General features: G+C 34.9%; 1 protein-coding gene across 1 annotated transcript; it reads right to left on the bottom strand.

The window, feature by feature from the left end:
• Positions 1–3,749: 3,749 nt before the first annotated feature.
• Positions 3,750–5,368, bottom strand: LOC124939081 (pectinesterase/pectinesterase inhibitor PPE8B-like). The gene is made up of 2 exons (XM_047479591.1): positions 5,068–5,368; positions 3,750–4,981 (listed from the first exon to the last, which is right to left on the bottom strand). The coding sequence occupies exons 1-2, from the start codon at positions 5,366–5,368 to the stop codon at positions 3,750–3,752; spliced, it is 1,533 nt and encodes a 510-aa protein (XP_047335547.1).
• Between the last annotated feature and the right edge of the window lie 20,662 nt (positions 5,369–26,030).

The following is a 26,030-nucleotide window of genomic DNA, read 5'->3' as shown; positions in this document are numbered from 1 at the left end:
TCTCCTCTTACCCAAACGTGTCTAAGTGTACTAATATCCTTGAATATTTGCATGATGATGTGTGGGGTCCCTCTAGTGTTGCTACACATGGGGGAACCAAAATTTTATGTCCATCATTGATGATTATTCTAGGAAAGTTTAGGTGTTACTTTTGAAACATAAGTCTGATGTTTTTGAAAAGTTTAAGGAGTTGAAGATTTTAATTGAGAATCAAACAAGTAAGAGAATTAAAACCCTTAGGACAGATAATGGTCTTGAGTTTTGTAATAAACATATGAATGATTTATGTGTTACATGGGGTATTAAAAGGCATAGATCTGTGTCCCGCCACAATAGAATGGTGTTGTTGAGAGGATGAATATGACACTTTTAGAGAAGGTGAGACCTATATTAGCGTAATCTAGGTTGTCTAAGAAGTTTTGGGGGATGCTTTACACACTTCTACTTATTTAATAAATAAGTCCCCTAGTGTTCCCTTAGGAGAGAAATGTCTTAAATCTATGTTTTCAGTTAAACCTCTTGATTTGAGCAACTTGAAAGTTTTTGGCTGTGTTGGCTATGTGCATCAGAAGGTTGACAAGTTGGATCCTAGGTCCAAGAAATGTGTGTTCTTAGGTTACCCTGAAGGGGTAAAAGGTTATAGGCTTAGGGATAGGAGTGAACCTGAACTAGGGATTGTGATAAGTAGAGATGTTGTCTTTAATGAGAATAATTTTCCCTGCTTTCCTATGTCCTGTTAATGATGCTCATAATAAGGTGGAGCATGTGCTTGTAGTTTTTGATCAACTAGTTGAACATGATGTGAATGTTCTCAATGAGGTGGAGCATGATAATGTGCATGATATTAATAATTTGCATGATTCAAATGTTTTATCTGATTCGCATGATTTTCTTGATAATTTGAATGATTCAAATGTGTTGTCTGATTCACATGATTTGTCTGATGATTTGCATGACTATCAACTTGCTAAGGATAGAAGTAGAAGAACGGTTAGAATGCCTGTTAGATTTAGGGATGATAATTTGAATGATTGCAATATGTCTGAATTTTCTTTTAATATGTTTGAATCCATAGACTGTAATGAGCCTAGCTCTTACAAATAATCTTTGAGGTCTAAGCTTTCTACTAAATGAATTATTGCTATGAATAATGAGATGAATTCCTTGAGAATTAATTATATTTGGAAACTTGTTCCTAAACCTCATAATTGCTCCTTAGTGGATTGCAAGTGATTGTATAAGGTGAAGCAAGAGTCTGAAAAAGTTAGATTCAAGGAAAGGTTAGTAGCCAAGGGATTTACTCAAAAGGAGGGAATAGATTATGCTGAAATTTTCGCTCCTATTGTCAAATTCACTACTGTTAGAATTATACTTGATTTAGTCGCTCACTTTGATTGGAAATTGAAGAAAATGGATGTTACTACTGCTTTCTTACATGGTGAACTTGATAAGAATATATATATGCATCAACTTGATGGGTTTGTTGACCCAAGTTGCTTGATCATGTTTTTTTTGTTAAAAAAAGCCTTGTATGGTTTAAAATAATCTCATAGGCAATGGAATATTAAGTTCAATTAGTGCATGCAATCTTTGATGTTTAAAAGAAGTTCTTCTGATCATTGCCTTTACTTCAAGATTTTGGGCATAAATATCATTAGAGATAGAACAAAATTTTCTCTTGTGTTGAATCAAAGTGCATATGTTGTTAAAATTTTGGGTAAATATTCTATGTCTGATGCTAAATCTGTGAATGTGTCTCTTGATTCCCACTTTGTGTTAAGTAAAGACTAGTCTCCTAAGACTGAAACTGAAATAACTGAAATGAAGAATGTGACTTATTCCAATGTTATAGGATCTGTTATGTATTTCATGATTAGTACTAGGCCTGATATAACATATGCACTTAGTTACTTGAGTAGATTTATGTCTAACCCATGTATGCCTCATTGAAATGCTTTGAAATGATTTTTGAGATATCTGAAAACCACCATTCATGTTGGCTTGACTTTCTCTATTGTTCTGTAGGTATTAAGATGGTTAGTTATGTGGATTCAAATTATGCTAATGATAGGGATAATAGAAAGTCTATTATTTCCTATGTGTTTACATTGTGTGGCTCTTGCATAAGTTGGAAGTCTCAATTTCAACCCATTGTTGCTTTATCTACTACAAAATCAGAGTATGTAGCTGTCACTGAATCTTTTAAGGAAGCAATTTAGCTTAAGGTTGTTTTGTCTAAAATTGGTTTTCTTGACAAAAATATGATTGTGTTTTCTGATAGTCAATCTATTATTCAACTATGTAAAATTCTTGTTTTTCATGATAGAACTAAGCACATTGATGTTCGGTTTCATTACATTTGGGATATTGTTGAAAATGCATTGTTATTTTAAAGAAAATTCCTTTGGAATTTAATCCTGCTGATATGAGTACTAAGTGTTTACCTACTGAAAAATTTATTTCATGTCAACGGATGGTAAACTTTGACTTAGAGAAAGTTCTTTGAGGTTCATCCTTTGTGGACATGGCATGCTTTGTGATATTTCCTTCAATCTTGTGATTTTCGTATGCTTTTTGCTCTTACGTTAAATTTTTGTGATTTTTCGTTTGTTTGGTGCTCTTGCGTTTGATCTTTGTGATTTTTCGCATTTTTTGTGCTCTTGCGTTTAATCTTTGTGATTTTCGCATTCTTTGTGTTCTTGTCATGGTCTTTGTGACACGAGTTTACCTTGGATATTCTTTTTGTTGCCTCGGTGGTAATAAATTGGTGATGATGTGTCTTGTGACTTCGTGATTGTGTTTTTGCACTATTTTGGGCCAAAGATGGAGATTGTTGGGTATTAGTTGACTCAACATTGTGGCTCAATCTCTAGTAAACCACTTACTGGACTTGATCTAATAATATAAATAGATACTACTCTCTTGGTGGGAGGTAGAGGTTTAAGCTCCTTTGTGGTGTTGGATGCTAGTGAGAGGGTTGGCTCCTTTGTGTGAAATAATGGTTCAACGGAATCGATAAACAAGATAACTGAGTCAAACTCCAATAACATTCACACCCAACACAGACTTTTGTGATTCTTGTGACCATCTCAAACAAGTTTTTGATTCTTCATCCTCTAATTTCGTGAAGCGTCGTGCATTCCAGTCGATGATTTGTGGTTTTGTGCAATGAATCTGCCTCTCCAAAGTGGAGAATTTAATTTCAAAAATGAAAGTTTTAGAATATGTTTATATAAAACAATTGACTGAAAGATTGACGAGTTAAGGAGAGAAAAACTTTTGGCTTTTGACATAGAAATATGAATCAACTTTTGATTCGAGCTCATTTGTATACACGGTCCTTGTCAGTATCTAAATTCTAACTAATGACTGGTTTCAGTATTTCGATCAATCTAATGCATTTTTAACCCTAGACTCGTTGAAAAGTTTAAACGTTGTTTAATGAGGAGAGATTACGGGGAATCTCTAACATTAGCACAAGAAAGAACTGCACAGATCAAATTTTTTTATTAGACATTTATTTTATTTCATAATATTAACTTACATAATAAATAGTTCATTAATTTAAATTGAGCATCACATTCACCAATGAATCAATTTCGTGGAAGTACCCTTCTTTACTTTACCCCTTGAATAAATAATAAATCAAACCAGCAGTACTCAATAACTGATGATGATCAGCTAATTAGATACTGGGTAGATTATTCCAATGTTAATTATTTATTTATTTATTTATATTAAACTTTATATTAAACCGACAAGCCGGCTGTGTACTTGATGTCTGTAGCAGGCAACCAGTAGTCCCCCAAAATGAATTCCGCCACCGTGAAATTTCTTGCATGCGAAGGATCCTTGACAAGATGAAATCCAGGCCACTTGACACGGTTTCCCACCCCTGCCCCTTCCCCATAATTCATATACTCTCCATACCAAAGTGTGTTGAGACCCAAATCCCCCTTCCACTCCAGCCACCCCTCGGCTCTTATCCCCGGGCCTATGTAAGATTGCATGATCATCGTCCTCGAATACAACCTCCATGGCCGACCCAAATACGTCTGCGTCTGGTTGTCCACTAACAACTCTGTTTCCACCGATATGTTTGAGAATTGGATCGAAAACCCGGTAGTGTTGCAGGGATGTTTCCGCCCTTGGGCTGTTATGGCGTTCTTTTGATTCGGCTTTCCTTTCCGTGCTACGATTTGGCAGCTTTGGAACACCACCGTGCCATCTCCAAATATGAAGTCCACCGTGCCGGAAATGCGACACTCCCGGTAAAATTGGCGCGAGCTGTGAGCGTACAGCGTGTCCTGGAACCCCTTTATGCCGCATCGGTACAAGACAGATAAGTCAGAGTCCGACCTGAATGCCACCGCTTGTTCCATCTCCGCCCCTGCCGTGTTCTCAAACGTGATGTCCCGTGCTATGAATCCTTTCCCATTCACAGAAAAAGTGGCTGACCGAAAAGTTGTGTAACCACCTTTGAAACTTCGATTACCCGAAATAATGGTTGCATCCATTCCATCTCCCACGATCATAATATTCCATTGATGCTTATTAATCTCCACATATTCCTTATACACTCCCTTCTTAACGTAGATCACAAACCGCCGCGTGCTCAATAATGGAGCAGAGGCTACCGCGTCCATAATTTTGTTATAATCCCCGGAGCCGTCTGTCGCCACCACCGCGTCGACCGACCCCCAACCGGTCTGGAGTTCCCTAGAACTAAACCACGCAGGGTTCCATTGCCTGGAAGGGGAGGTCGGAGGAGGAGGAGGAGGAGTATCGTGAACTTGTTGGAGCGATTGGAGGATCAAGGAAGAGATTTGGTTTAGGCCGCCGGCAATGGCACTTTTGATAATAAAACTGTTGGTGCCGTCAAATCCATCTATGCATGTATCCTGATTTGCGAGGGCCCCAGTAAGCCATGTCCTCAAATCAGAACTTAGATATCCTGTGCCGTTGTTGTTGTCTTTTCGTCCTTCAATGCACTCAAACAAGTGATCAAGTGACATAGTTAACATTTCAATTAAGTAAAGAACAAAATAGTATGATGTTTTGTTTTACCTTGATTGGAATTGTGATCAGAAGAAGCTGAGAGAGTCCAGGAGAGTTCCTCGGCGGTTAAATCTAGCAGATCAATGCAGTCGGCGATTGCATTGGAGAGCCGAAATTCGCCAAAATTGGTACCGAAGCGTGAGACAATGGAGGCAACCTGTTCTACGGCGTCAATGGTGAACTTGATAGAATCTATGAACTGCGAAACAGGAACATTCAGAAATTGCGAATCTACCGTGTCAGATGAACCGCCGCAAGAACAGAAGACCACTAGCAGTAGTAGTAGTAGCATATTAGAAGAGGCAACCATTTTTTTCTATGTTTGGAATTATAAATTAATCAATGATGAAATGAAAGGTAAATATTATTATTGTAACAATTAAGAATTTTGTATGAAGAACTAGTATAGAATTCGAAGTTGAATTGATATGAACTTAATTAAAGAGATAGATAGGTCAGGAATTGCTGCCCGCGAATTGTAGCAATAAATAAAGAAAGAGAGAAGCTAGCTAGCTGGGAATGGGAAGATAATGAGTGAAGTTGATGGATCAAGTAAATTTGTATAATCTTTAATAATTAATTATTATTATTTTTTAATATAAGAATTTTTTTATAGAAAAATTGAAAAGGAGAACTAACCTAACACCTCACAGTCATGTTCGTCGCTTAAATTCAAAACGCTCTTAATTGAATTTGAACCCGTGACTTTTTGATCCGTTAAGCTGACTCTTACCACTTATTAAAGATATGGAGGCTATTAAAGATAAAGATGTCTTTTTACATTCCAAGGAGACTAGAAAACATAAAGTCTCATTCATTCCTGAGGAAACATCAACACCAACCAAGGGTCTGTCAATTATATCATTAGTGTTGTCATTTATTATTTTAATATTTCAATGAATGTAATGTATATAAATAGTGTTGATGTAATATTTACGTATATAGAAAATATAATTCCCTTCTATCATTATTCTATCTTCTCTAACTCCACTGAATTGAATAAATTAGCATTACCTAATAGAAATGACACCTATTTCAATTTAAGGAGTTCTTAATGAGAATCTATCTCACAATCATTGTTCTCTTAGTAAGCATGTTTGTCACTTGAACTATACCTTATAGGTAAATTTATATTTAAAGAGTTAGATAAACTAGTAACTAAGTACTAAAGTTTATAAGAACGAAAATCAATATAACCTATTTAAGTTAACTTGAAATGGAAGTCATACTAACTATAACTTTGTAAGTTCAAGTGGGAGTTATAATAGTTTAGATATTTTAAATTTAAGTAGAGGTCATATAGTTATATCACTTTAGTCTAAAAAATAAATTTATTTATGTCCTAGACCCATCTTTAAATTTGGTCTTTAAGATAAGATTCAATGTCACCTAATAACAATAATATGATGTGTGTATAATTTATTTCTTAATATTTTAAAGGAATTAACCATTCCAATATATTTACATATTTGGTCCCAAAATTTAACAAATCAAAATAAAACTAATTGTACAAAATCATGAAAGTTATCTACTTATCATATTAAAAAAAAGGGAAATGATGAAGAGCAAGAAAATTTTGACAGGATTATGTAGGTAAATGATGTAAAACCCTAAACCCTAAATTTCATCCCTCCATTGGATTGAAAATGTAAAAGGAAAGAGAATTTTAAAATTTCAACCCAATAGAGGGATGACAAATTATTTTCCTACTTATTCTTGTCAAAAATTTTCTACTCTCTATCATTTCCCTTACAAAAACGCTCAAAATTCCAAGAAGTTGAAGTCCAAGAAGTAAGTCTAACTCTCTTAAAATATTTAACACAACTATGTATATATATATTCTCATCGATGTTCTTTTCTTTCTGATGGTGATCAAAATTTTCATTGGTCATTATTAAATGAAGAGGTTTCTTAAATGAATTGTTAGGAACTTAGCTGTACATTTGATAAAAAGTGTGGGAGAGTGAAAAAAAGGGAGAATTATTATTATTATTATTTTAGTTTTAAATTATTTTGTTGCTTAGGAAATGAATTAGTTTTAGCTCATGCAATTGCCGGACTTACTCTGGACTGACTCCAATAATGACACGTCTTTCTCCATATGTAAGAATCAAGTACATATCATGAGGTTGGACGAAATCTTGTGCATTCGTTGATATGGGTTAATGATAGTTCAATTGAGACAAACTGAAACAAGAAACTAAATTATTATAGGTGGTGGGGTGCATGGCAGCTGGGCCACAAATATATTTGCATATATCGTACTTTAAATGAATTTTTTCTTTACAAGGAAAGTTTTTTTAAGTGGTGACTTGTATCTTATCCATCCCAAACAATCACACTAGTCTAGTAACAAATGAGAGTCTTCACCCAGCAGGCAAATTAAAGCAATCTCCTCTTTTGCAATCTTCTTTTGAAGAAATTAACTTGAAAAATCTTCTTTTATATCCGATAAATAATAATAAATAATTAGTACAGGAGATATCAGAACTAAGAAAATCAAAATCGAGAATTTACGTAAAATCGTTTATCAATTGTAAGCTTATAAAATTTAAAGTTTACTTTAAACTTTAAATTTAAATGGTAAGAGTTTAATTTGAAAAAATAATAGTTATATATTAATATATATATATATATATATAATAAAATGTTTTATATACTTAACCAATTTAAGAAAAAAATATATATCTAAGTAAAAAATTAATTAAAAAAAAAATAATAATAAATTATACTTACAAAACTAATTATAATAAAAATAATAACTTTATTTTTAATTTTTAAATATAATTTGTTTTTTTAAACGTATAAAATCGTAAAATCGAAATTATTTATACATTAGTAAAATCTTATTATCATAAATTTAAAATTGTAAGAGTTTATCTATTTAAGAGTTTACTTAAAATTAGACTCGTTAAACTTATGTGAAATCATAAAATGATTTAACTCGAAATTTTAACAACCTTATTAAGGATATAATAAAAAAACATTTCTAATTTAATAATGAAAAAAATATTATGTATCACCATGTTTAAAGTGTCAAATTTATTTAAAAAGTATTTAATTTAGGTTTGCAATCTTGATAAAAATGTTTCAAATTTATTAAATTAACATAAAAAATAATATAAAATTAAAATTTTCCAAAGTTTATGCATTGTCATCTATGTTTTATTATTTTTTAATCTACCTCAATTTTTAGATGGAATTTGTTTCATTATTTTTTAATCCACTTCGTTTCTTAGATGGCATGTATTCAAATGCATATTTAAACACGAGAAATGATTGGGAAAGAATTTGGGAGAAAATTACGTAACAATTAGTTGAAAAATTAATAAATTTTCTTTATCTTTTCTCTTTTTACACTTTATTATTTTTCCATTAAATGATGTAATGACACGTCATTCTCTCTTCAAAATTTCTTTCCCTGTCACTCTTCTTAAAACAACATGAAGACCAAATACTTGAAAAGATAACCCTGGATCGAATAAATAAATTGTAAAATGTGATTTATGTAATTATTTGATGAACTTGGCCAATCAAATAGCTATGATCGATTTTTAATAAAAAAAAACAGAATAAGAAAATGTAAAGTGAAATGAAGTTATTTGTTCATACACACAAATCAATATGATGGTTATTATTTATTAACTACTGGCCAAAAATATTACCATATATGATATAATTGGCTACTTAATGCCTGTTTGGGGACATTTTCTTAAATGTAATTAACAATATTATTAGAGAAAATGTGGTTAACATCTTACTAAAATGAGGTCTTGATTTAAATTTTTTTCTCTTCCTTTTTCTTTAGCTTAATTAATTATTAGTATAGCTGGACTTAATTTTGACCCGTGCCTATTATCATCGAACTGTTTTTTGATGTGGATTTGTTTTCTATAAAATTTAAATTTTAAGTAAAAGAGAGACATTATAATAATTTAAACAATTGTTTATGTAGTCATTATCTTAGTTCTTAGAATTGTTTTAATTTTTAAACACTATTTTATCACTTAAACTATCGTAATAAATTATAAAATTTAAATAAATAAAAATCTAAATATTATATGTTTCATCAAATATATTTTTTTAATAAAAAAGTTACCAAAAATCCTTAAATAACCAATATCTAATAGTAAGAAAGAGGTGAGCTGTAACTCATAGGCCATAGCCTTTTCTACTTATTATTATTATTATTATTATTATTATTATTATTATTATTATTATTAATATTAATCACTACATGAGTTTTCATGATTTATCTATATATATATATAATTATATTATGGTAATACAATTTAAAATTGTGTTCAATATATATGGTTTAAGCTCGTTTAGTAACATCTAAAAATAAAAATAAAAGTAGTTAAATTTTCAATTTTTTTATTTTTATTTAACAAAATAAAAGTTAATTAGTTAAATCAAATCTACCATTAGACAATAAATATCTAAAATATAACTCAAACATTGAATATGATAATGAGAAAGACTCTTAAAACAAAATAATGCCTTTATTAATTGAGTTTGATGATAAAAAGATTCCTGACAAGTGTAATTGTTCCCAAAATTTACTTGCGAAAGATTCATTTTAGTTAATCAAAATAAGTTAGTGAACCAATTAAACTTAAACGTTGACACTAGTTTTTAAATAAAAAAAATACTATAATTATTTACTAATTTGATTTATGGTGTAAAATTTATTTATATATCAAAAATATTTTGTATACATACAAATTTGACAAAAATATGTTAAACTTATAAAAATAACGAAAAAATTAATAACAGTTTTAAAACGAAAAAATATTAATACTTTTAAATTTTGTTAGGTCATGTCATATATAATTTTATACTCGTCATAAATTTAAATTTTAAAAAAAAATGCATGCCGTTCAGGCTTAACTTCTATTTATTTATTGTAAAATTTTGTTTTCAATTTTAATTTGTATATATATATATATATATTTATATATTTATAAATATATAATAATAATAATATATATATATAATAATAATATATAATGCTCAATTTGAATATTTTTTTATCGAGGATTGTGGTTAATTTGAATATATATGAACAAATAGATAATTTGGTCGATTGAATCCTGCGTCACCTATCTATGGCCTTGTTCGGTTGGGGTTAATTAAATAACCTAACTCACTCAAACATCTTTTCACTCCCCCTCTCATCAATCACATCACTCAATTTATTACCCAAAATACTAAAATACTCTTTATTTTAAATTACCATTTATTATTTTTTTATTATATATTAATACCTTTTAAGTAATTTTACCAAAAATATTCTTATCTCCTCAAAATCATCACTAATCATTACTTATTTTCCCCTCTAGGTTATTTCAATAATCCGAATCCGAACAAGGCCTATAAACTTAAAATTGTTAAAAATTAATAAAATAAAAATGCTATAAATGTGTTTCGAACATAATAAAAATAAGTAAAACTCATTAACCAACTAAACTAAGACTTTATATTTTAAATTTTAAACAAAATTGAATAAAAACGCGCAATATTTATAAAAATATAATCTTTGTCATCATTAATTTTATATAAATATATTTTTTTATTATATTTATATATAAATCAAAACTTAATCTATTAAACCAGAATATTATATATATATAAATAAATTAAAAATAAGAAAAAAATATAAAACACTAAATTTTATAAATATTCTATAAAATTTTAGTTAGGAAGAATATGATATTAATATTTATATATTAAATAAAATTAAATAAATATGTAATATTATATAATTATTATATATTAAAAAATTAATTAAGAGATAAATATTTTAAATTAATATAATATATATATAAGAGAAAAATGATTTTTTTTTATTAATAAATTTAAGAAAAGTTAGAATATAATTATAATGTTATATATATATTATTATTATTATTATTATTTTTATTTTTATTTCATATTAGGATCAGATATTTAATTATTTTTATATACATATTTATTTAGTATTTAAAAAACAATTAGTTAGAAAAAATATGATATAAATATTTATATATAAATTAAATAAATAAATATGTAACATTACATAATTATTATCTATTAAAAAATAATTAGGAGATAAATATTTTAAATTAAAATATATATATATATATATATATATATATATATATATATATATATATATATATGAGAAAAAATAAAAAATTATTTTATTAATAAATTATATAATGCATGGAGAAAAAATAAGATATAATAATATTATATATTATTATTTTATTATTATTATTATTATTATTTTTATTTAATATTAGGATTAGAGATATAATTAATTTTGTTATATGATATTTTTATGAGTATTAAAAAATTATGTTGGGTCAAATTATTTTGACAAAGTGTTGAAATAATTTAACCATTGGAATTTTGATGTTGAAATGATTTATGCGCTTTGATGTAGGTGTATCGAAATCATATTTTGTTAGAAAATAAACCGTTAAGTCATATCAAGTATATTAATTGGTTTAAATATAACAAGAAGGTGCAGTAGCGTAGTGGTAAACACCCATACCTGTCACACAGATGACCAGGAATCAAATCTCACCGACTGCAAATAATATTTAAAAATTTGCTATTTCAGGGAAGCTGAGCAAAATCCGAAATTTACCTATAGGCAAGATCGGCTCGACAATGTATACCGGAGTTCGGTCAAAGCGTTCGGTCAACCGGTTCGGTCAAGAAGTTCAAAACCCAGATAGGTTCAACCTATGTACAGAAATCCAGACAGGTTCAACCTGTGTGCAGAAATCCGGACCGGTTCAAGTTCAGGACCGGTTGAGTTGTAAACCGAAAGAACGGTCAAGAAATCTAACTGGTCAGAGTATCAAACTGGCCAGAAGAAGCAAATGAACAAAACTGAAGTTATTAGGTTGAATATCAAACCGTCCAGAAGAAGAAAATGAACAAACCTGAAGTTATCAGGTTGAATATCAAACCGTCCAGAAGAAGAAAATGAACAAACCTGAAGTTATCAGGTTGAATATCAAACCGTCCAGAAGAAGAAAATGAACAAACCTGAAGTTATCAGATTGAATATCAAACCGGCCAGAAGAAGCAAATGAAAAAACCTGAAGTTATCAGGAACTGTCAAAAATCTGACCGGTCAAGAATCCAACCGGTCAAGTAATCAAACCGATTAGAAGAAGAAGCAAATGATGTATCCAAAACCGGAAGTTATCCGGTTAACCTGAAGCCATGAACAACTGGTAGACATCCTAAACCGAAATACAGTATCCAACCGGAAAACCGATGAGAAGACTACTTAGAGAAAGAAGTCAAGAAATATCAAACTAAGTACAACTTACAAATCGGTGCAAACAGATACTTTGGGTATCTGCAGAAGATAACATCAAAGGATTAGACTGTGACATTGCCATATCCATACAAGTCTGGTGATACTCTGCATGCTGAAGAAGATTGCCTGAAGAGATCTTTCCACTTTGGGATAAGTCAGAGGCGCAACCTTCCAAGTGCAGACAACTGTCCAACCGACAGTTGCTATATTAAGTAAAAGACAAACCTAGCCGGTGTGACCGATGCCTTGGAAACCAGAACCGCATTTAATGCAAGGCTGAACCTCTGCTCAACCAATCAGACTCAAGGATGACCCTGAAGGTATCCGTTGAAGAAACGTGACCGTTGGCACATTTCATCTATAAAAGGAGCTGAATAGGCAAAGCATACCAGATACGAAAAACCAAGATACAAGACAAGATAAATTAAGTGTGTTTATCTCTCTACAAGATTGAGAGCTTAAGTGTGATTACAATTTCTGTGAGAATTGTAAGAGTGATTATCGAGCGGTAAATAAGACTCGATTGTGTAGTGTGATTGAGTAATCCTTAGTGAATATCCTTCTTGCGGTTTCGAGAAGTAGGGGTGACGTAGGAGTTTTATCTCCGAACATCCATAAAAACCTGTCTTGTGTCTTTTTTTTTGTCAGGTCTATTTTCCAACCGACTCAATATCCTAACTAACTCGATATCCTAACCGACTCACCAATCCTAACTGATTTGTACTATCCTAACCGACTCACCAATCCTAACCGATTCGTACTATCCTAACCAACTTACATCATCCTAACCGACTTACCAATCCCCAAACCGACTTTACTCAAATCCGGCCTTATTCATCCTGTGTGCGTGCTGCTTCAACCTGAAACAAACCACTTCCGCACTTGAACTCGGTTCAAGGGTTTGTGACAGTTTGTGTAGTATTCAAACCCCGGTGTTAATCTCTAATCGGATTAATCATCAACCGTTGAGTGAAAGGCGCTAACCGGCCAGACCCCGGTCCGCCAGCCGCGATCTAGATCCTAACAATTGGTATCAGAGCAGTTAGTTTCAATACTCAAGCAAGCATGACTCTCGATAAGCCTCCAATGCTAGAAGTCGATGATTTCGTCAACTAGAAGGTACGCATGCACCCGTACTTAATCACTATGGATGATGAGATGTCGTTCATCCTGTCTGAAGGACCGATAAAGATTGATAAAGATAGAAAGGATTGGACAGCTGAGGATAATAGGAGAAATAATCTGGATAATCACGCCAAAAACCATATCTTCAAGGCTTTGGACAGGAATATTTCTTGTAAGATCAGAGACTGCAAAACTGCAAAGAAAGCATGGGAAACGGTGATTCAACTTTTTGAAGGTAGTGACCAAATAAAGGAGAACCAGAAAGAGCATAAGGCTCTAATGGCTGCTGAAAGTAATGGAAAATGGGCCGATAGTGATTCGGACGACTCATCATCTAGCGACAGTGATGATAAAGTTGAAACCTGCCTCACGGCTAAGAAAGAATCTGAGGTATTTAATCTCTCCTTTGGTGACTTTACCCGAGATGATTTAATTGCTGCACTCAATGACATGGTCATTAAGTACATAAAACTGTTAAAATCTCTCAATCAAACTATTTCAAAAAGCAAGTCTAATAGTTCAAGTTGTTCATCTCAAATCAAAGAGGTTGATGTTTTAATAAGTGAGATCTCATCTAAGAATGAGAAGCTTAATGAAGAAATTACAAGCTGTAATGATATAACTTCAAAGGATGAGCTGATTTATGTAAAGCTAACTTCAAGCTGGCTGAAACCTGAGAGAAGGACAGCCAGTTTGTATGGCAAAGAAAAACTTGACCGAAAGTCAAGAGATGTTTACCAAAAATCATCTTTTAAAGTTAAATCATCAACAGATAGATATACTATACATACACACAACAAGAAGTCCATCAAAATAATCAAAATATGGATTCCTAAGGGATTATTAAGCCACGGACCCAAAAAAAATGGAGACCGGATTTTCTATTGTCTATGAATGTAGGTAAATCAAGACAAAAACTTGGAAGAGACAACATTGCATCCGGACAGCCGACTGCTGACAGACACATCACATGAAAGGAACAAGCATGAAGTGGCTAACATCCTCACAAAGCCACTTCTCGAGTCTAAGTTTTCTTCCCTTAGAAATATTTTAGAATTGTTAGATTACAAAAATTTTCATACAAAATTCTTCTTCAAATAATGTTCTCCTTAAACCAAACCGTTTTTCCAAAAACCGGCCAAACAAACATAAGATTTTTAAACCGGCCAAACAAACATAAGATTTTAAACCGGCCTACTTCTTATTTCTTGCATGGTTTTGAATATTTATTCTAAATAATCAAAAAGGGAGAAATTGTTAGAAAAATTAAGTAAGTTAATTTTAAACCGGCCAACGATTACAAGTTTTGAATATTTATTCTAAATAATCAAAAAGGGAGAAATTGTTAGAAAAATTAAGTAAGTTAATTTTAAACCGGCCAATGATTACAAGTTTTGAATATTTATTCTAAATAATCAAAAAGGGAGAAACTGTTAGAAAATAAAACGTTAAGTCATATCAAGTATATTAATTGGTTTAATTATAACAAGAAGGTGTTGTAGCGTAGTGGTAAACACCCATGCTTGTCACATAGGTGACCAAGGATCAAATCTCACCGACTTCAAATAATATTTAAAGTTTTGCTATTTCAGGGAAGCTGAGCAAAATCCGAAATTTACCTATAGGCAAGATCGGCTCGACAATGTATACCGGATCAGTCAAACGGATCGGTCAAGAAGCTTGGTCAACCGGATCGGTCAAGAAGCTCGGTTAAAGCGTTCGGTCAACCGGTTCGGTCAAGAAGTTCAAAATCCGGACAGGTTCAACCTGTGTGCAGAAATCTGGACAGGTTCAACTTATGTGCAGAAATCCGGGCAGGTTCAACCTATGTGCATAAATCCGGACAGATTCAACCTGTGTGCAGAAATCCGGACAGGTTCAACATTTGTGCAGAAATCCGGACAGGTTCAACCTGTGTGCAGAAATCCGGACAGGTTCAACTTGTGTGCAGAAATCCGGACAGGTTCAACTTGTGTGCAGAAATCCGGACAGGTTCAACCTATATGCAGAAATCCGGACATGTTCAAGTTCAAGACCGGTTGAGTTGTAAACCGAAAGAACGGTCAAGAAATCTAACTGGCTAGAATATCAAACCGGCCAGAAGAGCAAATGAACAAACCTGAAGTTATCAGGTTGAATATCAAACTGGCCAAAAAAAGCAAATGAACAAACCTTAAGTTATCAGGTTGAATATCAAACCGGCCAGAAAAAGAAAATGAACAAACCTGAAGTTATCAGGTTGAATATCAAACCGGCCAGAAGAAATAAATGAACAAACCTGAAGTTATCAGGAACGGTCAAGAATCTGACCAGTCAAGAATCCAACCGGACAAGTAATCAAACCAATTAGAAGAAGAAGCAAAGGATGTATCCAAAACCGGAAGTTATCCGGTTAACCTGAAGCCATGAACAACCGGTAGACATCCTAAACCGAAATACAGTATCCAACTGGAAAACCGATGAGAAGACTACTTAGAGAAAGAAGTCAAGAATATCAAACTAAGTACAACTTACAAATCGGTGCAAACAGATACTTTGGGTATCTGCAGAAGATAACATCAAAGGATCAGATTGTGACATTGCCATATCCATACAAGTCTGATGATACTCTGCATGCTGCAGAAGATTGTCTGAAGAGATCTTTCCACTCTAGGATAAGTCAGAGGCGCAACCTTCTAGGTGCAGGCAACTGTCCAATCGAAAGTTGTTATATTAAGTAAAAGACAAACCTAGCCAATTTGACCGATGTCTTGGAAACCAGAACCGCATTTAATGCAAGGCTGAACCTCTGCTCAACCAATTAGACTCAAAGATGACCCTAAAGGTATCCGTTGAAGAAATGTGACCATTGTCACATTTCATCTATAAAAGGAGCTGAAGAGGCAAAGCATACCAGATACGAAAAACCAAGATACAAGACAAGATAAATTAAGTGTGTTTATCTCTCTACAAGATTGAGAGCTTAAGTGTGATTACAATTTCTGTGAGAATTGTAAGAGTGATTATCGAGCAGTAAATAAGACTCGATTGTGTAGTGTGGTTGAGTATTCCTTAGTGAATATCCTTCTCGCGGTTTCAAGAAGTAGGGGTGACGTAGGAGTTTTATCTCCGAACATCCATAAAAACCTGTCTTGTGTCTTTTTTTTGTCAGGTCTATTTTCCAACCGACTCAATATCCTAACGGACACAATATCCTAACCGACTCACCAATCCTAACCAATTTGTACTATCCTAACCGACTCACCAATCCTAACCGATTCGTACTATCCTAACCGATTTACATCATCCTAACCGACTTACCAATCCCCAAACCGACTTTACTTAAATCCGGTCTTATTCATCTTGTGTGCGTGCTGCTTCAACCTGAAACAAACCACTTCCGCACTTAAACTCGTTTTAAGGGTTTGTGATAGTTTGTGTAGTATTGAAACCCCGGTGTTAATCTCTAACCGAATTAATCACCAACCGTTGAGTGAAAGGCGCTAACCGGTCAGACCCCGGTCCGCCAGCCGCGATCTAGATCCTAACATATTTCATGAGACTTGGCTCTAATGAGGCTCATTAGACCGATTTGGCAATAGATGCACATAATTAGACGTGCAGTCTAACTCGTGGAGTTAGACGTGTAGTCTAATAGATTCCGTAATTAGACGTGCAGTCTAACTTAGTAGAGTTAGACGTGCAGTCTAACTTAGTAGAGTTAGACGTGCAGTCTAATAGATCTCGAAATTAGACGTGTAGTCTAACTCGTGGAGTTAGACGTGCAGTCTAATAGATCTCGAAATTAGACGTGCAGTTTAACTCAGCGGAGTTAGACGTGCAGTCTAATATATTTGGAATTAGATGTACAGTCTAACTCAGCGGAGTTAGACGTGCAGTCTAATATATTTTGGAATTAGACATGCAATCTAACTCAGCGGAGTTAGATTTGCAGTCTAATATATTTTGAATTAGACGTGCAGTCTATTAGATTGTAAAAGTTAGATGTAAGTCTAACTCCTTCAGACAAGTCTGAAGTAGAACCAGAATTAGACGTGCAGTCTAACTCAATGGAGTTAGACGTGCAGTCTAATGGTTTGTAACAATTAGACGTGTAGTCTAATTGGTGAAAGTTAGACGTAAGTCTAACTCCTTCAGACAAGTCTGAAGTAGAACCGGAATTAGACGTACAGTCTAATGGTTTGTAACAATTAGACTTGTAGTCTAATTGGTGAAAGTTAGACGTAAGTTTAACTCCTTCAGACAAGTCTGAAGTAGAACCGGAATTAGACGTGCAGTCTAACTCAGTGAAGTTAGATGTACAGTCTAACGGTTTGTAACAATTAGACGTGTAGTCTAATTGGTGAAAGTTAGAAGTAAGTCTAACTCCTTCAGACAAGTCTGAAGTCGAACCGTAATTAGACGTGCAGTCTAACTCAGTGGAGTTAGACGTGCAGTCTAATGGTTTGTAACAATTAGACTTGTAGTTTAATTAGTGAAAGTTAGACGTAAGTCTAACTCCTTCAAATTAGTCTGAAGTATAACCAGAATTAGTCGTGCAGTCTAACTCAGTGGTGTTAGACGTGCAATCTATTGGTTAGTGTATAATTAGACGTGTAGTCTAATTAGTAAAAGTTAGACGTAAGTCTAACTCTTTCAGATTTGTCTGAAGTGATTGTAATTAGACGTAAGTCTAATCCCATTAGACCAGGCGGTCTAATGGATTCTGCTATTAGACTGGGATGTTTGATTTCATTAGACGAGGTCGTCTAACTGAAATACGTCTAATGCTCAGCTTAAGTAGTATGCTTGAAGCTAGCACCCGCCTACCCACGTGCTATAGCTGTACACTACTCCTGCTCCACTTTCTAGTGAAGATTAGTACGATAGCTATATGCAACCAACCAAATAATTCCACGTAAGAGAATTTCCCTCATATTACTTGTTTTGCAGGTACATCCCTGATGGAATATTCGGCGCAGTACCAATTGTTGTACGGCCACGATCCTTGTGCTCATAACCTGTTGTGTATTATGGAGGCTTTCCAATGGAAGAGTGACACGTATCATTCTAAAAGATTCGACCGTTAATCTCTACCCAGTATTTAACAAATCTCAAGGACAATGGACAATCTGCCTAACTGATTGAAACAATCTCTCTATCATCTTGCTTCCTGGAATTACAAAGAGATATCAAGCCTTTGAATATTCATACTGTGAAACTGCTTTCCTGATTGTACTGTGTGAATCAAGAGAGATCCAGAATCAAAAATACCATTAGCTGAGTGATATTCTTCATCTTGTAAATTGAACCGAGTGTGTTCTGTTCAATAGTGAGCTAAGTGTGTGCATACTGTATTTGATTCTAATCATATTTTAGTGAATCATTCCGGTGGTTGGAAGAAGGGGTGACGTAGGAGAGTTTCTCCGAACATCCATAAGCAAACTGCTGGGTTCTCTCATTTTTGTCATATTATCATTTTTCATCTTCAGCTTCAAACTCAAGTAAACAATTCCGCCTTGAATCTGTTTCAAGTGTTTACAAAGGTTTGCGTAGAATAGAAAGCGAATTAAATCCTTAACAAGATTTCTTTCAAACCGTTTTTCATAAGCCTTCATCAATAGCCAGACCCCGTCTCTATCGATAAAGCCGATCATATCAATTGGTATCAGAGCCCTATTTCTATTCTCAAGCTTTTCCTGAAAAATGTCGACCATAACCAAAGATAGCAGTGCTACAACCATTCCAACCTTCTCTCGAGAAAACTACATTGTATGGAAGAAAAGAGTTCGTGCTCCTCTTTCTTCTATTCATGACGACATGTGGAGTGTCGTCACAGAAGGTCCTATCAAGATCGATAAGGATAAAGCTGACTGGACCCCTGATGAAAAGAGGCAGAACAACCTTAACAACATGACTCTCGATGTTTTGTACAAATCTCTTGATGATAGCATGTTCAACTACATTATCGAATGTGATACTATTAAAGAGGTCTAGGACAGACTCACCCAACTGTGTGAGGGCAACGAGCAAACCAAGGAAAACAAGATCATGGTTGCTACTTAGCAGTTTGATAGCTTCAAGATGCGTCCTGGTGAAACAATGAACGACTTCGACACCAGATTCAGCAAGATTGTCTCCTCCCTATCCATCCTAGGCAAGACCTATAGCAATAGGGAGCTTGCTATCAAGGTCATGCGTGCTCTTCTAAGGGAATGGGACATAAAGACTATGGTGATGAGAGAATCCAAAGATCTTAACAAGATCTCTTTCTTTGATCTCTTTGCTGATCTCAAGGCCTATGAGTTCGAGCTAAACTGTAGCATGGAAGAAGATCAACCCACATCCGTTATTATTGCCAAGGCGCTGGTGACCGCTGAAGAGCCACCAACCGCTCCGGATGTGAAGATGGCAGCTCAACAGCTGAGCAGCGACGCCATGTCTCTCTTTGTGAAGAAGTTTGGCGACTTCATGAAGAAGAGCAACTCTAACTCAAACTCTTCAAATTCTAATGACAATAAAAAATCTAAAGCTAATGTTACTTGTTTTAACTGTGGTATTAAAGGTCATTATGCATCGGAATGCCGGAAGCCGAAACGTGAAGATGCCTAGGATGATGGAAAAGAGCTGAAGGCTTTTATGGCAGGTGACTGGAAGAATAAACGAAGCAGCCGTGGTTCCTACTTTTCATCTAGTGAAAGTTATGAAGAAGAGGTAGTCTGCTTCATGGTAAGAGAAGATGAAGAAAGGACTCAGGAAACTAAAGTATTTGACTTCTCCTCAGAAAGGTTTTCAAGGGAACAATTGGTAGTTGCACTAGATGATATGGTCATTGAGTACAGAAAGCTAGCAAAATCTCTAAATGAAACTAAATCTTCACCAGATGTAAACAAACCAAATTGAAGAGATCTCATCTAAGAATGAGATGCTCAAAGAACATATTCAAACTCTTTCATCTGAAAACAAGAGGTTAAACTATGTTGTCTGTGCATGGACAAAGTCTGGAGAAGCTGTCAAATATCAGATCAGCAAGTTAAAACCTGCTGGATCTAGATCCGGATTGGGATTTGATAGAAATGACCCTAACCTGTCATGCAAAAAGTCCAACTCAACTGACAAGCTTAAGCCAATAAGTTTTGTCAAAGGGAGTATGACTAACATTGAATCTGATCCTATTCATGAAGAAGTAGCTTTCAAAAATGAAATAATTTATGTTTCGCCGACTGTTAGCTGGCTTAAGAATAAGCTAGAAGCAGCTAATAAGTCTGGAAATTTAAAACCTGACTCTAAGTCAAGGAGTTTTAAAAGAAAGTCTTCTTCAAAGTCTAAGGGATCGGTGGCTAGCAGGAAGTCATCTGCTAAGTCAAAATCTTATGCATTAATTACAACACAAAATGGGAAATCCATCAGAATAACTCAAATATGGATTCCTAAGGGACTAATTGATCGAGGACCCAATTGAATATGGGTACAAAAATGTGTAAATAGTTTCTTTTGTAGGTGATGCAAGAGGATTGCAGGAAGGAAGCAAGAAGAATATTCTTTTGATTACACAGCTTGGAAGATCAACAATGGCTTTTGCCATTCTAGTATATTAATTTTTTTTATTTGTCAAAAATATTTTTGGTCTGTGGACCACAAAAGTTGTCTCTTATGCATTTCTGTTCCTATACAAAATGAGAGGGAAAATTAATTTGGAAGTAAGGATACTCTCAAGACGAAAATCCTTAATCGGTCTATTAGACAAGTGTGTATAAAAGAAATGGTTTGTACTTAGATGTATTTTTCCTCAAAATCTATACATCTAAGTCTATATGTTGAGGTTTAAAACCTACGCGATTAGACGTACACGTCTAATAGACGTTAGACGTTTTTACGTCATGAGCAAGAGGATGCTCACGTATAATTAAACACACGTCTAACACGTGATGTTCATGCGGAATTAGGCATACACGTGTAATAGACATTAGACGTATTTTTATACAACACAGAATTAGACGTATGCGTCTAATAGACCCATCCGTCTAATAGACGTTTAGATATATGGATTTATGTAGTAAGAAAAATGTCTAACTACGTGCCGATTAGACTGATCAAGGACTGCTGTCTCACGTGAGGAGATATCCGTTTTTCCCACTTAAATATCAAACAGTCATATCTTAACAACATGAAGACACGTGTCTTTCAGGTTTATAGAAAATGACTGATATACCCTCATTTTTAATGATGACTCTTTGGAAAGGACGTCTAACACTTATTGATGGGCCATACCCTTAAGAAAAGTGACGGTTATTCTGTGTATCGTTTCTCTGTCTATATAAGGATATCCTTGCATGAGTTTGAAAGCTTTTCATCTCTCGAAATCCTTAAGAACCTCAGCTTTCTTTGCATTCTTCTCTCTAAATCTCTCTGAAATCTTGTGTCTGTTCATATTCTTCTAAAAATGGTGAACAAGAAAATCACTCTAGGTCATTGTACATTGTAGGTGGATTTTCCATCGGTCTACACTTTCGATCAGTCGGAAGTAGTGGATATGTTCAGAATCCTAGAGTATTCTGGGTTGAGAAAGTATCTCGGTGGTCCATTCATTTTCTATGAAAACGAATTTCGCGAGTTCTTCAAATCTGCATTAATGGTGGGAGATTCTATTGTAGCAACCGTCAACGACGTGGAAATATCGTTCGATGAAACTGTATATGCGGAGTTCTTTGAACTTCCGACGGAGGAGCACGCGTTCGACATGATTCTTTCATCAGATATTATGCAAGAGATGAAGAAGGCCTTTTCTGCCGATGGCTCGATGATCCATGTAAATGGAAACAAGAAGGTCCTCAAACCCCACTTCATTTTGCTGAACGATGTGATTGCAAAAGCCCTCCAAGGGAAGTCTGGTTCCTTTCATCTCTATAGTCAAGACCGTTATGACTATATGTGCGCGATCTCAAAAGGAATCCAGGTAAACTGGGCATCTACCCTTTTCCAGAACCTTTGCTTTTCTATCTGCCAGGCAAACAAGGAAATCATAACGTATGCGGCTCAACTGAGTCGATTGATGGAGCATTTGGGGGTTCCTATGGGTGAACCTGAGTAGATTAACACTCTCAGGGTATTCTCTGCCCTTACAGTTGATAGTACCTTTATGAGGATGAAGAACAATATGGAATTCGCTTCTGGTGCGTCTAGTTATCAGACAAGTGGTAAGCCTTCCACTTGATCCAAACAACCGTCTGCTTCCATCATGTCAACGGGGGCAAAAAGATCAAAGACAATGAATGAATTGGAGGCCAGTTCCTCCATTCTGAAAAGCTCCACGAAGAAGGAATCTGAATCAGTCGATTCAAGATTAAGGCAAGGTCTAGGCATACTTGCTGCTACTCCCATGTCCTCTTTATCTTCTCCGGCAACCATCCTGAGAAAGCCCTCAAGATCTAGTGTCTCAAAGGAAAAAAAGTCGAAGGCGCCCCGCGCGTCTAAATCAATGAAGGTAACGTCCTATTCTAGACATGTGGCCGATGTGCCTAAGTTTAATGTTCCTGTAGTGGAACAAGATGAATCCGTTTTTACTTCGATAAAAGAAACTACTGAAGGGTCCGTTGTTGAGTCAACTGGTCCAAATGATGAAAATGCTAACAAGACTGAGACTCCTGTTGTGCAACCCGATCAAGTAGCCACAGGTGCTACAGAAAGTGCTCAACAAGAACAAAGTGTTGTTCTTACCCTTGTTACTGGTAAATCTGCTGTAAAAGATTCTTTAGTGGCCAGGAATGTTACTCGTGTAGAGCTCCCTGCTGATCTGTGCAAGAAACCCCAATCGGCTTACGAATTGATGCATTCCGCAAGGCTGTCATGTGGAATTGTCTTCAATGAACCCCGACCTACTCCAAAACCCGTCGAGGTTGTTGGAAAAGGTAAAGATATTGAAACTCCGGCTTATGAAGAAGTATTAGAGGCAACAAACATTGCTGACCTCGTGTTAGATCAAGTCAAAGCCATTGCGGCTGAAAAGTTGGAAACTTTTGAATCATGGTCCCTGGAAAGATTGTCTGCCAAGTGCAATGAAGCCCTATCAAACTCTTCAATAACCCGAGAGTGAAAGAAGCATGTAGCCAATGAGAAGAAAGTTCTAAAGTGAGCTAAAACTTCAGAAGTGGCTGAAGCTCTGAAGAGAAAGGATCTTGTTGAAGCGTGCTTATGTGGAAGAGTACTTTTCCCAATTCTTGAAGCCAGAAAGGCTAATTTTAACCCTGTTGAGAAAGGCTCAGAGGTTGAAGAAGATGTGGTTGAGGAGTCTGCTCAAGCTCCTATTGATGAAAATGTTGCGATATCCCCTATTGTGAGAATAGAGGAAGCCCAAGAGAAGGTGGTTGAAGTAACTCAACCAAAGATTATCAGATCTGAGGGGGAACCCTCCAAAGACAAGGATGTTGAAGAAGAAAGTTCCTCATCTGAGGAGGAACATGACCAATATGCAAGCTATGCCAGGCCCCTTCCATTCCCCAATATCATTGCGGGAAGTGTTCATGAAAATGTCAACAACCCTCGTCACTACTCTAGAGATCTGTATGAAAGATTTCAGAGAGCTTAAAGTGAACTGTCGAAAGAAGAGCATAATGAAGCTGATAAGGTAGCTGAGAAGGATCAACTGGAGAAATCCATGCAGATTCACACTCATTTTGAACCTATCTAGAGCATGGCAGCAGAGTCTCAAGAGAATTCATCCAACGAAGAATCCTCTGCTGAAGGTATTAAGCTTCTAAAGTTTATGACTTCTGTGCTCTTATCTCTTCAGAAGAACGTGGTTTCGATGGGATCAAACATGATTAAGGTTTTGAACACCCAGAAAGAAGAAAGAAAGGATTTTGCTGAAGTTATCAAAGTTCTTACTGAACTGGAACACTCTGAAGAAGAACACGTATGAGACTCACGTCTCAAATTTAAACTTCTCCAATTTTGAAAAGAAGCTCTTCAGTTGTCAATCTGAAATTATGGACCTTGAAAGGCACATCAATGATGACCGTCATAGGGAGACTATGGATGAATTCAGCCTGATAAAGAATCAAATGGTGGAAATTCAAGGATGTTTATGAAGAACAGATGGTGAACGACAGGAATTTGCTGACTCTATTGCAAGGAAGTTTCAAGCAAAGGAGAATGCTAAAGTTAATGCTAATAGAGATCAACCTCGAATCACCCAAGGTGAGTCAAGAAGAAGAAGTGACGGTTTGTCAACCGACACTAGATCCAAACGAGCTCCAAGTAACGATGAAAATCCTAGGCCAACTAAAAGAGGCGGAGGTCAAAGCGGTGGTGATCATGGAGGCCGAAGTAGTGGTGGTGGTCTAGGTAGGCAATCTGGGTTTGATCAAAGAGGTTGTGCCAGTGGCGGTGATCGTGGTGGTAGATCAAGTGGAAGCGGTCATAGTGGTCGCAGTCTTCCTCCGTTTCTGAATATGTTATCCGGTCAAGACATGAGCCCAACCGATCCCCGAGTTAAAAGGGAAGAACAATAATTTCCTTTCTCTTACTCTGTTTAAGTTTTTGAACAATGTTTCTTTGATGATGTTTTGAATATTGGTCTTGGAAATTTGTGAAATGTGATGTAAGTGAACAAGGTTTGTTTATTTATATGATGAATGCATATTTTGGTATATTTATGCAGGTTTTCAATTTCATCATCAAAAAGGGGGAAATTGTTGGGTCAAATTATTTTGACCAAGTGTTGAAATAATTTAACTATTGGAATTTTGATGATGAAATGATTTATGTGTTTTGATGCAAGTGTATCGAAATCATATTTCATTAGACTTGGCTCTAATGAGGCTCATTAGACCGATTTAGCATTAGATGCACATAATTAGACGTGTAGTCTAACTCGTGAAGTTAGACGTGCAGTCTAATAGATTCCGTAATTAGACGTGCAGTCTAACTCAGTGAAGTTAGACGTGCAGTCTAATAGATCTCGAAATTAGACGTGCGGTCTAACTCGTGGAGTTAGACGTGCAGTCTAATAGATCTTGGAATTAGATGTGCAGTATAACTCAGCGGAGTTAGACGTGCAGTCTAATATATTTGGATTTAGACGTGCAGTATAACTCAGCGGAGTTAGATGTGCAGTCTAATATATTTTGGAATTAGACGTGCAGTCTAACTCAGCGGAGTTAGATGTGCAGTCTAATATATTTGGAATTAGACGTGTAGTCTAACTTAGCAGAGTTAGACGTGCAGTCTATTGTATTGTGAAAGTTAGACGTCAGTCTAACTCCTTCAGACAAGTCTGAAGTAGAACCGGAATTAGACGTGCAGTCTAACTCAGTGGAGTTAGACGTTCAGTCTAATGGTTTATAACAATTAGACGTGTAGTCTAATTGGTGAAAGTTAGACGTAAGTCTAACTCCTTCAGACAAGTCTGAAGTAGAACCGAAATTAGACGTGCAGTCTAACTCAGTGGAGTTAGACGTGTAGTCTAATAGTTTGTAACAATTAGACATGTAGTCTAATTGGTGAAATTTAGATGTAAGTCTAACTCAGACAAGTCTGAAGTAGA

The sequence above is a fragment of the Impatiens glandulifera genome, chromosome 5 (genome assembly GCF_907164915.1).
Source record: "Impatiens glandulifera chromosome 5, dImpGla2.1, whole genome shotgun sequence".
Taxonomy (NCBI): Eukaryota; Viridiplantae; Streptophyta; class Magnoliopsida; order Ericales; family Balsaminaceae; genus Impatiens; species Impatiens glandulifera.
This window is presented reverse-complemented; position numbering and strand designations above follow the sequence as displayed.

Bases quoted from the DNA above. Each gene is read 5' to 3' on its own strand.
- LOC124939081 (XM_047479591.1), bottom strand. From the start codon at position 5,368: ATGGTTGCCTCTTCTAATATGCTACTACTACTACTGCTAGTGGTCTTC. The intron at 4,982-5,067 runs GTAAAACAAAAC...AGTGCATTGAAG, and splicing joins TGATCACAATTCCAATCAAG to GACGAAAAGACAACAACAAC.